Genomic DNA, 16,877 nt, shown 5'->3' with positions numbered 1-16,877 from the left:
TTGTAGCGTAAAGTGGACCGCAGCCTTACTTATTTATTTTTATGTTTTTACTTATTTATTTTTGTGTTTAATTTATATATAAGAAGAACAATCGTTGAAGAATAAATCAGTTTGAAAAATATATGAGATTAATATTGCATATGTATATGATATAATTACAAAGTATATAAAAACATATACATGTAATGCGTACTTATTTTTAATGTTAGTAATTTTTCTCATTTTTCTTGTTTTCTTCCTTTTATATGCGTCACTTTTTTACCCATGATATGTCACAAAGTCACTTGGTACAACTTTAAACGTTTTGAAACTGCCACTTAAAAATAGCTGCATCTGGCATCTGCGCAGAACCGTATGAAATTCGTCACGAGTATGAGCACACCTGTGTTCTTCTACCATGGTAGAATGTAGTAAAATTCTAACCTTATATGCATCGCGTAATTTTGTTCAGCCACCTGTCACCAGCAGCGAGGGTACCGTTTTTGGAACACCAGCGCCACTCGTATCTTACTTTTTATTGTGTATATATATATATATATATATATATATATATATATATATATATACACAAAAAAGTAAGAAATCACAAACTCCGTTGCACGGTTGTTCCTTGTTTGAAATGTCCGCCATTTGGCGAGCGGTCAGAACTTAAATGGGCGCGTTCAGCAGACCAAGCCGCTCAGTAGCAGTCGAACGTGATTGGCTCTTACTTTTAGAACCAACCAATCAACGCAGAGCGTTGATAAGACGAAACTCAACAGTTGTGTTTGCTGAACGCGGCCAATTGCTCCCTGGAGGTGATCGAGGTTCTGTACATACGTAACGCGTGTGTGTAGGCCTGTTCTTTTTAGCTGAACTTCTTGCACAGTTTATCTTTTCTCTTTTTCTCTCCACGAGAAAAGAAAAAGAGGAAAGATGAATCGTGCAAAAAGAACAGGCCTGTATGTATTACATACATACGTTTTCCCTCCTTTTCTCTCCGTCGTCTAATTGCATATATCTATCTCATTTTAAACGCAGAAAGTGCAGTTGCGAAGGACGGACCCGTGGTGATAGGTGATACCTCATCATCGCCATGATTACTCCAATAACACGATCGTCCCTTCTCTCTTTCTCTCTCTCTCTCTCTCTCTCCAATAAGAATGATAAAACGGGAGATTACCTTACCTTATCTTCGGCACGCGACGAGATAAACTCCCACGTGGCAAGATCGCCCGTATGATCTTCAGCGTCGCAGCTTCGATGTTTCGTCATGCACTCATTTGCAATTACAATATTTGCATTATTTACGATCGGCTTCGCTCGTAAATAGGCCTCTAGAATAGAATACTTAAACACCGCAGCGGGAATGGCGGGAATGGAATAAACATGGCGGTGTCAAAGGTCGCCGCGGTGGGCGCGCGCCGCGCGCGGGTCAAAACAGCGGAGCTCGTCGCTCTCGCGACGTTCGTAATCATTCGTAATTACGTAAACGCGGCCGCCTGACTCTTTTCTTTTTTATTGTTTTTTTTTCCTTTTTACTTCCGTCGAATCTGGCTCCGGCTGCCATAGTGCCATGTGGCCGAGGCTCCGTTCCACTTGGTAGGTGCGTATGACCCACTGACGTCGAGGGCAGAGAGGGAGAGGGGGCAGTGTGACATTGACGTGACATTCGAATTTTAGCCGGTCCATGCCGCCAGCCGCGATCACGCCGCTGATCTCGTTAATCGTACGTACGTCGTCACAATAGAAACATGGGTGGCAAGTGGTCCAGCATGGATCCCTCGCAGGTCGAGGTACCGGAGATAAAAGCGCTCCTCGAGAGGGACCCGTACCTGAACCAGTACGAGACTGACATTCGACGAAGGTACTTTTTTATTTATAGCGATTTTATGTGCAAGTGCCGATAACTCGTTGAGAATGCTCCGGTAACCACAGTTACCCTCGCCTTTCCAGGTATGCTCTGTTCTTGGATTACGTCGAGAAGATACAGGAGGGAGATGGGGACCTGAAACGATTTACTACTGCGTACGAGAGCTTCGGTATTCATATCAAAGATGACAACAGTGTCGTTGCGAAAGAATGGGCACCCGGTGCGCAGGAGGTATTTCTAACTGGAGAATTCAGTATGTGTTATTTTTTCTTACACACACACACACACACACACACAACTGTAATGACATGATTAATATTAAACTAAAATTATCTTGGAACAACTGTTTCGTTGTATAGATAATTGGCAAAGAACTGCTACGCCGTATAAAAAGTTGGAATACGGCAAGTGGGAGTTGAATCTTCCTCCGAACGCAGATGGCAGTTGCCCTCTGAAGCACAACTCTGAAGTGAAGCTCATCATCAAAAATCATAATAACGAACTGCTTGAAAGATTAAGCCCTTGGGCGACGTATGTAACGCAGAATAAAGCTGAAGGGCTTACCTACAAACAACGAATATGGCATCCAGAAAATGTATTGGACATGTACCATTAGAAATGCCTCTAGCACGTGACAAAGAGATTTACCATGTTTCTTTTCTAGACCTACAAGTTCAAGCACCCCAAACCAAAGAAACCAGACAGTCTCAGGATTTACGAATGCCACGTTGGAATTGGTACGCAGGAACCTCGTGTCGGCACCTACTTGGAATTTGCCAGGGATGTGATACCACGGACTGTAAGGCAAGGATACAACGCGATACAAGTAATGGCGATCATGGAGCACGCCTACTATGCCAGTTTTGGATATCAGGTTGCGCACCTATTTACCTAATAACGTGTAAAACGATTATATGTATGATTGCATATAATGCTCAGCTCTATATTTCTTGTTGAAATCACCAGGTGACTTCTTTCTACGCGGCCTCATCTCGCTATGGAAATCCAGAAGAGTTAAAAGAGCTAGTGGATGTAGCGCATCAGCACGGTCTTTACGTTTTGTTGGACGTGGTACATTCGCACGCTTCCAAGAACACATTGGACGGACTGAATATGTTTGATGGTACGGATGCGTGTTTCTTCCATAGTGGTCCTCGCGGCGAGCATTCGCTGTGGGACAGCAGACTTTTCAATTACGCAGAATACGAAGTACTTCGATTCCTACTGTCCAACCTACGTTGGTACACCGAGGAATATGGTTTTGATGGATTCAGGTACTTACGTTGTATAAGAACACATCTCTACGTGTATTAGAAAAGTTTACGACTTTCATATCATATATAATATAAAACAGATATAATTTGTATCGAAATTCCATCGTATTCGGCAGATTTGATGGCGTCACATCGATGCTTTATCACTCGAGAGGCTTGGGACAAGGTTTCAGTGGTCATTACGACGAATATTTCGGGTTGAACGTTGATGTGGAGGGCATAGTGTATTTGATGCTCGCTAATCATATGTTGCACGAAATATATCCTGAAATCGTCACAATAGCCGAAGATGTTAGTGGAATGCCAGGCGTTTGCAGGTGAGACCTACATATATCAACCTTCGTAAATCAAAGCAGCTGAAAATATTTATTTTAATATATTTTATAAAATATTCAAGGCCCGTCGCCGAAGGTGGTGTGGGATTTGATTACCGATTAGCCATGGCTATTCCCGACAAGTGGATCAAGTTGTTAAAAGAGGTCAAAGATGACGACTGGAAGGTCGGCGACATTTGCCACACACTCTCCAATCGAAGATGGATGGAGAAAGCGGTCGCTTATTCCGAATCTCACGACCAGGCCCTCGTAGGCGATAAGACGATTGCTTTCTGGCTCATGGATAAGGAAATGTATACGCACATGAGCACGATCAGTCCACACAGCGATATAATCTCTCGTGGCATCGCCCTCCACAATCTAATCACACTTATCACGCATGCTCTGGGCGGCGAAGCTTATCTAAACTTTATGGGTGAGCAACGAGTAAATAAATAATTTTTGGATTAATCTTTTGCTCAACGATCGGTACCTCGAAATACATGACCACGTTATGAGAAAAAATGTAACGGTACGCACACAGAGATACTCCATGAACGTACGTTTTACAGGCAATGAATTCGGTCATCCCGAATGGCTGGACTTTCCGAGGGTCGGAAATTCAGATAGCTACCATTATGCCAGACGTCAGTGGAGTTTAGTGGACGACGAAATGCTCAAGTATAAATATATGAACACGTGGGATCGCGCTGTGAATACGCTCGAAGACAAGTACGGATGGTTGCACGCCACGCCTGTAAGTAGCTTTCAAAGTTTTTGTTTTCGTTATTATCCGAGTGATTTTATTTGCTCTCGACGCAATAAAGGATTAAAGGAATTTTAAATGCGTAAGATAAACTCTTGATTTTATAGGGCTACGTGAGCTGGAAGCACGAAGATGATAAAGTGATCGTGTTCGACCGTGCTGACGTCGTGTTCGTCTTTAACTTTCATCCGGTCAAGTCGTTCGCCGATTATCCGATCGGTATAAAGAACCCAGGAACGTACAAGGTCGTTCTGTGTAGCGACGACGAACAGTTTGGAGGAGAACGTCGCGTAGACACGAGCATACAGCATTTTACGCAACCAGAACCGTTTTCTGCGTATCAACACAAAATGATGATCTACATTCCGCGCCGTACAGCGTTAGTTTACGCACAAACTGGTAACGTATTGATATGATATATTTCGTATTGCTATTATTCGCGGCACGTAATATTAATAAAACTGATTACATTTTAGATCGCTAACTGCTGTCTCGCGTGACTGAAGACTATTCGAAACGTGTATAATGATAGATGTACCTAATATAGATAATTAGTCAAGTGCAGAGATCATATTTTTGTAAAATATACGTCGATAAAATATCTATATACATATATATCTGAGAATCTAGAGATATATCGTGGTAAATGCTGAAAAAAAAACCTTTTGTGAATCACAACTGTATATCTCTAGACTTCTCTATTACAGAATAATGACAGTAAATGCTGGATGCATAAAACTTGTGCGTTTTCTCAGATCTTGTTGTTTTACACTCGCAAGTCATTAACGTGTAATATATTTTAGACAAACTTTGGTGAAATGTTTTTCTATAAAATTTGTATAAACATAATATATTCTGTAAACAGAAAAGATCAAGTCACGGTTTAATTATAGTCTCTCGATTTATTCAACTCTAACAATTACGTGCGCCTATGTATTCACAAGTTTATATAGAATATTTTGTATCCTAATTGATAATTTACGAATATATGTACTCGTTTTTCGAAAACTTTTAAAATTTATATTTTTTACATACTATAAACAATACAAGAGGATCCTTTCTTAAAATTTGTTACGCTGCTGAAACAGTGCCTGCCGTGTTCACAGCTTCCGCAACGCTAAATTCGGCCTCGTTTACGTCATAGTCTTTCATCTTTTCTTCCAATAGCCACCACTCGTCTAGAAAGCCTACATCCACTATCCTTTCGTGGAAGGTTACGTATCGTGGTTTTAGGTAAGGACAGACAGCCTTGTACAAGGAACAGTCTTTGTCATAATTGTCCAACCAAATCAGAGACAGAATGCCCAAATTGAGCCTCCTGATTAATCCCTCGTTGTAGCATTGCTCCAACCATTTTATGTGCTGCACAGAGACAGGATTGCGTATAGGTTCTCCCACCTGCATCAGCTTTATACTGCTCTGTATCACGTGCTCCCTGAACATAGTCTCGTCTGGATTGTGTCGATTAGAGTAGAAGCAGCCTCCTAGAACTATAGTACAAATTATTTTCATATAAATATAATATAGATATTATATAATATTGAAAAAATGATACGCACGTGTACTATATATTACGGCACGTACAGGACGTTCTCTGCAATCTTTGGCTACGTCAATCGCGACATCCTTATAATCCACATACAGACCGTGCCAATATTTCGCTGCAAAACAGAAAAAGTATTACACATTATTCCAACAATTAGAACGTGATACGTCGATCGCATTTGTTATTTACTCCAGCGTTCAAGTAAGGTGCCTTTGATCCTCTCGGGCATCTCGTAGCTCCTAATTTTAATGCCAACTTCATTAAACCTGGACGTGAGCAGCTTAAAGGCTCCCCTGAGTCTGTGAGGAAGCTGGAGTATTTGTTGGGAACTCATGTCAAACCTCCGTAGAGATCTCGGTCACGACATCATTATACGAAATTTAGGGCTAAGCTACGACGGCATTTAAATATGACAGGTTATGTCACGCCACGCCGGAAACATAACCCCGCAACGTTGACTCGAGGTCGCGTGCCATCTGGCGAAATCTCACTGCAACCCACCCATAATAATTGACGACTGGCTAGGGAATTTCCTGGAATCCTAGGGACTTTTTGGCAGCCAAGTATTTTCCATCGCGGCCCATGGCCCATCTTCCGCCTCTCGTAAACTCTCGTTATTCGCGTGGCTGCGTCGTTTCGTTGTATAATCTTGGCCAAAAGTTTCGAAAGGTTTTTGGTCCGTGTTTGCGGCTGTTTGCACTTTGCAGCCGAGCACTACAGGCGGATCCGCGCGGTGGCCGGTTCTCGATTTCTCTAACCTTCGCTTGCCCTCGCTCGCGTTCGCGCGCGACAAATCACCGAGTTGTCGATCGTGCCGTCATCCGCGGTCATCGTCATGTTCGATCAGCTGCGATCTGCCTCCGGCACGATCGGTCCCCCGCTCCTGTCGACAGTGTCGACGATGGTGAACGCGAGCGCGTGATAACTCGGCCGCCCTTTTTGCTACACCTTTCCGTATCCACGAAATAACGTATAGATACTCGAAATGAAATAGATATTTCCAGTCGGGTGATTTCATTTCACGTTTTGAAAAGAGACAAAGGAGCGAGGGGAACCGCGGTGAACGGCGGTGAACCGGGTAAACGCAATCAAGAAACGGATACGACGGATCCGTAGCTCCGTCGGGAGGAAACGGAAAGAGATAAAATTGCGAGTGCGAGATTCGCGCGAGGCGCGAGGACGGTCGGACGAAGGAAGGGGATATGTAGGTGGTGCAATTAAGAGGCGGCGGCGGCGGCGGGCTGTCACTGCTGTCAGGCGCTGTCACTCTCGGTTGACTCTCGGTGGTACAGTCATCCCCAGCTCGTCGCTCGCGGCGCACGCGGGTGTACGCCGGGTATACGCGAGCGAAGGTGCAGGCGAGGTGCGAGCGCGCAAATGTCAAACGGCTCGTGACGGCGGGTGGCGAGGAGTGGGAATGTGACCGGGCGCAGCATCTCGGCGGTGTTTGAATATCTCTCTCGGCGACCGGGACGCGTCCGGGTCCGGGCCACGCGCGCGCGAATCCCGCACGATGGAGAACCACCAGGTACGCGCGGGGAGAAGCCTCGCGAGGGAGAGAGAGAGAGAGAGAGCGAGCGAGCCACGTTTACCGAGTTCGGTCAACTCCGTTCTCGCTATGACTCACTCTGTTGTTAGCACGAGACGACTCTTTGTCCGCTTCTACTCCTCTCGCTTTTTCTCTTCGCAGGTGAGAGCGCTGTACGACTTCACGGGCGAGTCGGGCACGGCGGAGCTGTCGATCACCGCCGGCGAGCTTCTGACTGTCATACGAGACAACGTGGGAGATGGCTGGTGTGAGGGATTTAATCAGACCGGACAATCGGGACTGTTCCCGGCGGCGTACGTCCAAGTGGTCGACCAAGCCGCGCCGCCCTCCAGTACGTGCGGTTGTTTATTTTATTTAGGAGAATTTACGTATACATTTTGAACGTGATATCCAATGCTACACTATCTATTTTCGCCGTATGTTAATATGATTATCTGATAAAAGATAAGCTTGCTTTTGGAAAATTATGTAATGTCGATATCTGTATACGTGACGTGCTTTATGTTATATATATGTATGTATGTGTGTATAGATACTATGACATCGTCCCAACAAAGCTCGGGAGATTATTGGGACGATGACTGGGACGACGATTCCGAAGTTGGACAGACGCAGGCTTACGTTCCGCCCACGCAGCAGCAGCAGCCACAGCCTGTGCCACTGTCGCAGCAGAATAACGCTGGCGACTACGGCGATCAAGTGTCGATGCATACTATACATTCTGTGATACCAGAGAGACCTATACCCAACGTACCAAAGAAAAACAACAAGTTTTCCACGCTGATCAAGTCGGGAGAAGATAGTTTCCTGCTGGGCGTCAGAATGGTGACTGTGCCTGAGAGCGAAAAGATCTTTATAGAGGAAGGAGAGGGCGGTCGGTGCACGTGGCTGCCGACTGGGGAGTCCTACACGTGCGTCGTCACGTCGCCCAAGAAGGAATCTAAGCTGAAGGGTCTCAAGAGTTTCATTGTCTATCAATTGACTCCTACGGTAAACAGAACGTGTTACATTTTCTTTTTCTCGTCTGTGTTGATTGAATATCTATCTCGAATATTAACATAATACATACGTACATTGCAGTTCAATAATATACAAGTCTCGAGAAGGTACAAGCATTTCGATTGGCTGCACGAACGCTTAGAGGAAAAGTATTGCTTCGTCCCGATCCCGCCTCTGCCCGATAAGCAGATATCCGGGCGCTACGAGGACGCGTTTATCGAGCATCGACGTACGCAACTGCAGGAGTTTGTGGACTACGTGTGTCGACATCCCGTTCTGTCGCGCAGTCGTGTCTGGGAGCACTTTATCACCTGCACGGACGAGAAGCGATGGAAGGCAGGGAAACGACAGGCGGAGAAGGACGAGCTGCTGGGCGTGAATTACTTCAATGCCATTCAGTGTCCGGACACGCCACTGGACGTCATAAAAATGGAGATCCAGACCGATGCCTTCGTTAGATTTATCAGCGGTCTGGATCCGGTGGTGAAGAACTTCATGGCCATGGCGGTCGATCAAGCGAAGAAACACCAGGTTCTGTATAAAAGGGAATTCCAAAAGATCGGTCAATCGTTCGCGTCGCTCAGCCACGCTCTGGAGGCGGATGACAACGGTCGCGGGAGGTTGACGCGCGCGTTGAAGGCAACCGGCGACGCTTACAACGATATCGGCAGGCTGTTTGAGGAACAGCCAAAGTTCGATTGGGAACCGTTATCTGATAAGTTTCACATTTATCGCGGTATTATTAGCAGTTTTCCCGACGTCACCAGCATTCATAAGGTATTTCGCGGTGTCGCGGTGTCGCGGCGTGACGTACGTAACGTTATCTAAACAAATTAATTTTCAATGCGTTCGTGTTTCTTGTTCTTTTGCAGAGCGCCATGCAAAAACGAAGAGATTGCGAGCGACTGGTCAGTGAGCATAAAATGGAGCCACAGCAATTACGCGAGCTCTCCCATCGAACTGACGTGATAGCTCGCGCACTGATCGCCGAGGAGACTCATTTCCAGACGGAACGGGAAGTGCATATAAATAAGGCCGTAAGGACGCATCTCACGGAACAGATCGCCTTCTATCAGAAAATAGTCGATAAACTGCGGGAGGCGTTAAACGCGTTCGACGAATGATACTCGTAATTGCCACGATCTGCCTAAGTAACATAATCCGGTCGCTCTAAGGCCCAGATATTAGTGTTGACAAAAAGATATCATAACGGATAAAATGCGTAAAATTTCAGTTAAATGTGTATATCAGATACACAGTTTATTTGAATCACCACAGTCAGAGTTGAATAGGCTGTGTACAACCGATCAAATATTTGTCAAGTGATCGCGTTAAGATTCGGTATATGGCTGGAATTGACGTAAATCACGCGATGATCATTGATATATCATTAATATTGATAAAAAATTGTAATAATATATTTTACGTTGATATTAATTTTAATGTTTACTGCATCTCGATAATCGATCTCCGAAATTAGTTGGTTCGCCTTTCGCAAAATTTCGATTCTATCCGAATAATTTCTCACGATGGATTCTTAATGAAGGGGTGTGATATCGAATCACCGGAATATTATCGTGTGTTATACCGACTCGAATTTTACAAGGTCCACAAAAAGTCTCGACTTTAGTATAAAGTTCAATCACGAAATTTAATCATGTATCATTGCAACGTGAATTGTTATGCATATAATAATACTTAATAATTATAAATATTCGTATCCGTGCTGTGTGCGACGTTAAAAGTTGATCATCGGATTGTGTTTTGTCCATCGGCTCTCCATATGAAGTAGTTGAGGAATTGCAGCATCGCAAGATTGCTCGCGATATTCTGTACTAGCGCACGCGTGTGATTATTTTTAAATAAAATAATAAAAATCAAACAAGTAATTGTGTAAAAGTAATCGCGCTACGCGGAATATTTTCGTCGTAATGTGAAAAAATCAGACGTGTTTAATGAGCAGCTAAATATATATCATATATGATGCATTATGAAATTCTGCTTTGTAAGATTTTAATGTTTATATCATACTTGAAATTTCTCTCCGCACGTATTCATTCTGTTGCGGTAAGAATTAAATTGTTTGTCGCATGTGAATGAGAAGCGAAAGATAAATTATCTTGCTAATATAGGGTGTTCTTGCTATTAAAGGCAGCCGTTTTATATGTACGTTTAACGAAACGTATTATTATTTGTGTGATCGTGAATGACATGAAACTCTACATTTTTTTTGTAAGAAATACACGTATAGAGAAAAATAACGAAGCATAAGACACGTAACATTCTTGTTATCGCATTTAAATAAAATGTACAAATAACAGAGCTTATATGTATATGTATAAACATAGGCACCAAATATCAATTTTTATAAACGATATCAGCGAAGAAAAATAACAGCATCCTCTTTTGGAAAGGAGTTGTGTAATAAATGGCTGTTGAGTCAAGAATTAAATATCATTTATTATTTTATCACATTCTCAATTAACTACCATTATAAACAATGTTCGTACCGCTTCCTATCATTGCCACGCCTTCTTAAATTGAATTCAATTTCATTAACAAAATATTTCTTGGTGTATCAGCGTGGAACTTGACGCTCTTAAATGTGATTAACGCGGTATATTATATCTGTACAAATAAAAGTCAACGAATGATATTCAAAGACTTTGATCGTCATCGAAAGAAAAAAGAAATTATTGTGCTTGCTAATGGCGAGTATACACGCGTGTGAAAGACAATTCGTATAAAGAGGAATCAACAGATCCATTCGTACCTACTGTCCCCCACGTCATTGATGGTAGAAATAGCAGTCTTTCTAAAGTACTTGGACGTGTATATTGCACACACATGCGACATTCTTTCCCTTTTCTAATTTATATAAGCAACTCGTACAAAAAATAGCGCCCTGCTTTGTGCAACCGCATGATCACGCATATAATCGTCAATTAAATGAGGTCAAATAAACAAAATCAAGTCGCACATTTAATGCGCCGTTCGCTGTAGTACTTGAGATTCTACCTCTCAAAATATGTATATCGATCGTTAATCTTTCGTAAGGCCAATCATTCTTCTTCCCGAAAAGAATATAGCTTCCGACCTCCGTCGGCGTGGATTTTCGTTTAACGGAAAATGTACATTTTCAAAAAAGAGCAGCATTTCAGGTAACATATAAAATAGGATTTACTCTCTCCCCTGTGTATCTCTCATTTTCTCAAATACACGCTCTCTCAGACGTAGGCCGCAATATGTAAAGAACATGAGCTATATTACACAGTTAAGCTTTCAGGGGTCGCAGAGCCCGATAGGACAGTGAGATGCGTAATATCGCCGAATCGAGCGTAACGAAGAGATAATAAGCTGTCGTCGCGTCCAACATCACCGAAAGGACATTTTAAACATTGGCACATTGTAAACTATTTTATCTTTATTCTGATTATTCTCTTTACGGCGTCGAGCGCGCGGTGGCAACGGTCACTCGCGCGAATCGTCTCGCGTATCATATTTATTACAGTATAGAGAGTTTCTTCTGCACTTTGTAACTTTACTTTGCGATAATAAGATGGCAAACGTCGTCTCCTCCGGGTGACGAGCGCCGAATAAATTCCCGATGTGTGTTTGCGTTTCCTAGCGTAACGATCGCAAGCCTTGTACGTACAATGAGAAAAATACAGTAGATGAGTAAAAAGATATTAGTGTGTGTCGGGCGTTAAGGGGATGCTGGAGCCGTAGCCGAACTCGATCGGCGTCAGTAAAAAAGACCGGCGAACTATATCTGTCCTTGTATAGACAAAGATATAGACAAGGATAGCACGCTACATTGCACGCACACATACGCACGATGCGCACCGACATTATACTTTTATATTACGCTTCCAAATCTTGATTTGGGGGGTTTATCGATGTTTTTCTTGTTGTGCAATTCGGGGAAACTTGTTTTCGCGTTCGTACCAATGGTATATCTCTTATATGAAATACATCTTGTGACGAGCTGACAGCTCGCCGCAACTCGAGACGCCATATTGGGATAAGAGTAGGATAAGGAAATCTGTACTTCCGTAATTTTTTCTCGTTTTCTATATAAAATCGGAGTTTCCCCGAATCATTAATGTATGTACTGCAATTCTGGAGAAGGATTTTTAATTCTGTCAAATTAATACGACGCTACGTGCCGACAAAAAATGCCGGTAAAACAGACGGCTCCAGCATCCCCTTAACGCACCGCGCGTTACAAGCACGAGGTGCGACGCTCGCCTTCTAGATAATATTCGAAATATCTCGGTAATAATATACGCACACCGATGTCAAAGGATCCGGCTGAAGAGAACCTCGAGGGGGACCTTCAACATCGTCCTGCATCATCACGCTACTTCTATCGTTCTCTTTCTCGCTCTCTATGCACACAGCAGTCAGATTGGCCTTTACATATTTTTTGTTTCCTATAGATGAGATTTCACTAACAATTCGTTCTCGTCGCTATACTTAGAATCAGCTTATCTTTACATCACATTTACAGTATTCCTGCCGATATGTGTTTGTTCACGTGGCACGGTACTTTGAATACAAGCTAAAGCTCCGTCTCTGAATCTCCCGTTTTCTTTTCTTTTTTTTTTTTTCATTTTTTTCTACTTTTCTTTAGAATTTTCATCGCAGAGCCATCACAACGCGCGCGTCTTATTAACGAAAAACGAATGTTTCCTAGCGAATCTCTCTTATTAGATGACATGATGTTGATTACATGCGAAGCACTTTAGCACTGGAATCGAAAGAACGCAAGGAGTGTGTGTTTACTCGAACTACAACTGCACGGTCAAAATAATATATATTATCTATCGAAACATCGTACCGATGAGAAAAATACGTACGGCGTGCGCGCGATAATTTTCAATCCTTCGCGCACACATACACACACTAGCTAATTTGCATCGTGGATCGCTGTACGTAGATCTCTTACAAGTACGTCGACTTGAGCACCTGAAAAATCTACGAGTCCTAATCAAAGAAACTTGTCTCGCGCAACATAACGGATATTCGAACACGTTCAGTGATAAGCACCTACGAAAGTTTCTACTAATGGCACGTATGGTAATGTACCATCATCATGTCATCCAAGGCACTTCAGAAGTCAATTTATACAATGAAAGACACCAATAATATTCAGTGAATTAACCATACCCGAGGTACTTGGAGAAGCGTATAATTAACGGTAATCATTAGCGGTAATCGTGAACGTCATTTACTTATGTGCTTTATCGCGTTACCAGTAAACTTATTCTACGGCCATGAAGTAGTGTCCGTCGTTATTGGAGTTGTTTTAGGGCTGCGATCGAGAACACGAGACTCTGACACCAAAGTAAAAAGTACGAGGTCTAATCTCGAACTTTTTTAATCGGCGTTCCGATTCTTTTCCTTCGCAAAAAAAAGCTATTTTAAAGTCAAAACCAGGATCTTTCGAATAGACGAGACTCCACTATACAGACCGATGTTCTCCAACGCATCCCCAAGGTGATTATCGCATCGGTCGCACACATGCTCTTCTCTCTCTATAATTCTCTATATTATACTCTTACATCGAGAAGTGCCCGCTGTACGGACGGATGCCTAACATGATAATGCCGAGAGATTATTATATAGTTTAATTCGAAGAGAAAGAGAGAATACACTGTAACAACAGAGATGCCTGCTCGGTAAAGTGCACGTAGCGTTCTTTTTTCTTTTTTTTCATTTTTATCTTTTCGGTGCTCGGACCTTTCAACGAGAGCCACAAGAATGTCTACTTTCAGCTGACTATAAAACACAGAAATCGCTAGTCGGTCTCTGAATTTACTCGTGGATATGTCTCGCAAAAGATAACTTAGTTTCGCGATTAAACAGTAGTTTTACATTGTTCAGTTGCGTGCCTCGGCATCAGTTTATCAAATTTAATTATAATATTCATTCCAGCAATCGCACGCATTTCCACAACGGGACACGCGTTCAAAATATATTTTGATTAAGGCCTGGATTTTTAATGACCTTGGTGCATTCACTTCGATAACGATGTAAAGGCACGAAACTCTCGTCCGAACTCGATCAACAACTGTACATATTTATATTTCGTACGAATACAAACAAATCAATCTTCTGTTTTACCAGTCTTGATAAGGTAAAATTATCATCGTAAAAAGTGCAAATTTTTTACTGCATTTCTGCTGACGTCACGTGAAAATAATAACAAACAAGTCGATCATTAAGTAACATTTTCTTTCATCTCTCATTGACTCATATATTAACGAGGACAAATACTCGCGCTGTGTATAAATCGGTGCTAGGAATAAATTGCACTTTCGAGCCGATTTCCTTCTTGCGTCTTAAAGATAAAACGATACAAGCGTAAAATTAATTAGCTCAGTTCTCCATTGTCTGTCTAGCGTGCCTCTATCGTACAGTAACCATGTATATGGCACACACACCGATGTTTAAAAAATAATATTACTTTTTCTTTACGTATAGTATTTTTCTTAATAAAAAACTGTAAAAAATTAAGTATATATATAAAATATACATCAGCCCGTGATACGAAATATCATAACCGTTAAATCGAGACATAAAGTGTAACAGCAATGGAATACCTTTACGCATATATGAAAATAATTAAGATCGCGTTGCAATAGTAACTTTACAGAATTATTCCTCATGTCTATATCTTAAAATCAGGCACGCAAGATAGTCTATGTAAGTTTAGATGCGAATTTGTGCATTATGTACATCTTACATTTTGTAGAAATAAAAGTATAGTAGTGCTGTATATATTAATGTTAGCAGAATAATGTACATATATATGTTTTCAAGTGTCAAGCTAGCTTAGCAGATCCCATTCAGGGTCTTATATTAATATAATATCACTACGTATATGTTAAAAGAGAGAAATATACATACAGGATACATTTTGTGCAGTAAAATAGCACCGTGTACACAAGTGTCTGCTGTGTAAGCATTTACATAAGCGGGGGCATGTCTCAGCTATCAAAAAAAATACAGAAACATGCGTCAATAAAATAAGATAAAAGACAGACAGAGAGAGACAGAGAGAGAGAGAGAGAAAAAAGAGAGAAAAAAACAGATCAGGCTACGTCTCTGTGCATTAAGCGACCTCTCGATATCGTCTACGTTTTGATAGTAACTTTTTGCGGATTACTAACTGAAAAGTCCAACTCGACTTCTGTAAGTAGATAGGGAATATTCTATATCGTACCAAGGTGTATGTTACAGCTTGCGAGGATCGAATTACATAGGAACCGTAACATGGAATCATATTCATCCGTGTCTAACGGTACCTGGGTCTCTATGCTGCACAGAATTGTATCAAATAGCCGCGCTGCTACTTATTACACCGAATTTTATAAAATATAAAAACCTGTCGTTGTACTGTTCGCGTAATGCATATATTTATATGTATATATCTATATATACTTTATTATATATATGTATATATAGAACGGATTCGATCTAACAAAGTGCGCAGCCATGATCGCGGCACACGTTCTTTAAGTCTTATCTCTAGAGATGTAACCGCCTCTTAATCCTGTTATCAGATCGATGCGAAAAGTATTCTGCAAACTGCTACAAGCTATTGCTCATGCATGTGTAACATAGGAAACGTCGTAAATCATAAGAATGAAGCCTGCAAATGTAACTGTCACACTGCTATAGAAGAAGGTACAAGTCCAAATTGTTTCGCATGGACCAGCCAAAGCGAATTGTAGTTTACGCCTTTCGATGGTAACTGTGTTTCTGCGTGTACATGTATATATGTTTACGTGTATGTGTACGCGTCACTGGCGCGAAGCAAATTGGCTCTAATCTATCCCCCTCGCTCTTGTAGCTTGAAAACGACGGCTATGTCGCATGGTACGTTGCCCTTCGCGTGCGCGCACGTGACTCTAGTGGTGCTTAGGCTCAGCTCTTCTTATGCTTCCGTTGCTTTCCAAGTTGCGACACATTGTCCTGAAAGAGAGTGGACAGAGCGGTGCGTTATCTGTCCCACAGCTTGAAGCGTTTGTTGCACATGTATAGCGGCGGCGAGTACAGTTGGCGGGAGTGATTGGAATGGAGTGAGAAGTGAGATTCGTAAACATCAGGCTTGACACGGTGAGCACGGACTCGCGTGTCTGCTTCAATTGCTGAGATTGCTCGAGGGTGGCGGTCCCAGCGGTCCCGTGTGCTGGTTGCAGCTGACCTGCGCGTGCTCTGAAGATTGCGTAGGGTTGCCGCTGGAGCCTGTACCCTCTTGCTGCTGCTGCTGCTGTTGCTGCTGTTGCTGACCGCTGTTTAGCGCCAGCCGTTGCATCTGACGTATGACCGTGGCTGCGTGGTACGCTTGCTGCAGTCATGATACAAGAAAGGAACATTTTTGGTGAGCAAAGACACATAGACCATTAATAGCGTACTAATCAACCGGCGATACCAACCTTCCATTTCGACTTGGCAAAGTTCTTTTTAAGTTGTTCGGATACAGTACTATGGATGTTTTTATTGCTAGCCGCGTTGCCAGAAATCCTGAAAATATTAATATTGTATTACAACGTGCTATAGATCATT

General features: G+C 42.4%; 4 protein-coding genes across 8 annotated transcripts in view; 2 read left to right on the top strand and 2 right to left on the bottom strand.

The window, feature by feature from the left end:
- Positions 1-1,375: 1,375 nt before the first annotated feature.
- LOC112459795 (1,4-alpha-glucan-branching enzyme) lies at positions 1,376-5,093 on the top strand. 2 transcript variants are annotated; one of them, XM_025024115.1, is made up of 11 exons: positions 1,376-1,581; positions 1,663-1,846; positions 1,936-2,105; positions 2,212-2,447; positions 2,517-2,726; positions 2,819-3,126; positions 3,243-3,443; positions 3,524-3,876; positions 4,013-4,197; positions 4,314-4,605; positions 4,683-5,093. In XM_025024115.1, exons 2-11 carry the CDS (start codon positions 1,734-1,736, stop codon positions 4,688-4,690), a joined length of 2,076 nt encoding a protein of 691 aa, XP_024879883.1. In that variant the 5' UTR covers positions 1,376-1,581; positions 1,663-1,733; the 3' UTR covers positions 4,691-5,093. The 2 variants fall into 2 exon arrangements, with proteins under 2 accessions (XP_024879883.1, XP_024879882.1); XM_025024114.1 differs by having other exon boundaries at positions 1,376-1,585.
- Positions 5,089-6,186, bottom strand: LOC112459797 (mitochondrial import inner membrane translocase subunit Tim29). Its single transcript, XM_025024118.1, has 3 exons — positions 5,942-6,186; positions 5,766-5,867; positions 5,089-5,696 (listed from the first exon to the last, which is right to left on the bottom strand). The coding sequence occupies exons 1-3, from the start codon at positions 6,084-6,086 to the stop codon at positions 5,278-5,280; spliced, it is 666 nt and encodes a 221-aa protein (XP_024879886.1). The 5' UTR covers positions 6,087-6,186; the 3' UTR covers positions 5,089-5,277.
- A 274-nt stretch (positions 6,187-6,460) lies between these two features.
- LOC112459796 (sorting nexin lst-4) lies at positions 6,461-10,767 on the top strand. The gene is made up of 5 exons (XM_025024116.1): positions 6,461-7,280; positions 7,443-7,632; positions 7,834-8,291; positions 8,382-9,077; positions 9,173-10,767. The coding sequence occupies exons 1-5, from the start codon at positions 7,266-7,268 to the stop codon at positions 9,422-9,424; spliced, it is 1,611 nt and encodes a 536-aa protein (XP_024879884.1). The 5' UTR covers positions 6,461-7,265; the 3' UTR covers positions 9,425-10,767.
- A 2,133-nt stretch (positions 10,768-12,900) lies between these two features.
- LOC112459798 (calcium/calmodulin-dependent protein kinase type 1) overlaps positions 12,901-16,877 on the bottom strand; it is a 15,234-nt gene continuing 11,257 nt past the window's right edge. For all 4 annotated transcript variants that reach the window (XM_025024119.1, XM_025024120.1, XM_025024121.1 and 1 more), the window contains 2 exons: positions 16,748-16,835; positions 12,901-16,659 (listed from right to left, as the gene is read on the bottom strand). In XM_025024119.1, the coding sequence (XP_024879887.1) occupies positions 16,453-16,659; positions 16,748-16,835 (295 nt within the window). In that variant the 3' untranslated portion in view covers positions 12,901-16,452. The remainder of the gene's footprint in view (positions 16,660-16,747; positions 16,836-16,877) is intronic.

Source organism: Temnothorax curvispinosus, unplaced genomic scaffold (genome assembly GCF_003070985.1).
Source record: "Temnothorax curvispinosus isolate PA1 unplaced genomic scaffold, ASM307098v1 QBEX01010126.1, whole genome shotgun sequence".
In the NCBI taxonomy this organism is placed as follows: domain Eukaryota; kingdom Metazoa; phylum Arthropoda; class Insecta; order Hymenoptera; family Formicidae; genus Temnothorax; species Temnothorax curvispinosus.
Note: the sequence above shows the minus strand (reverse complement) of the source record. Positions and strands in the feature narration are given on the sequence as shown.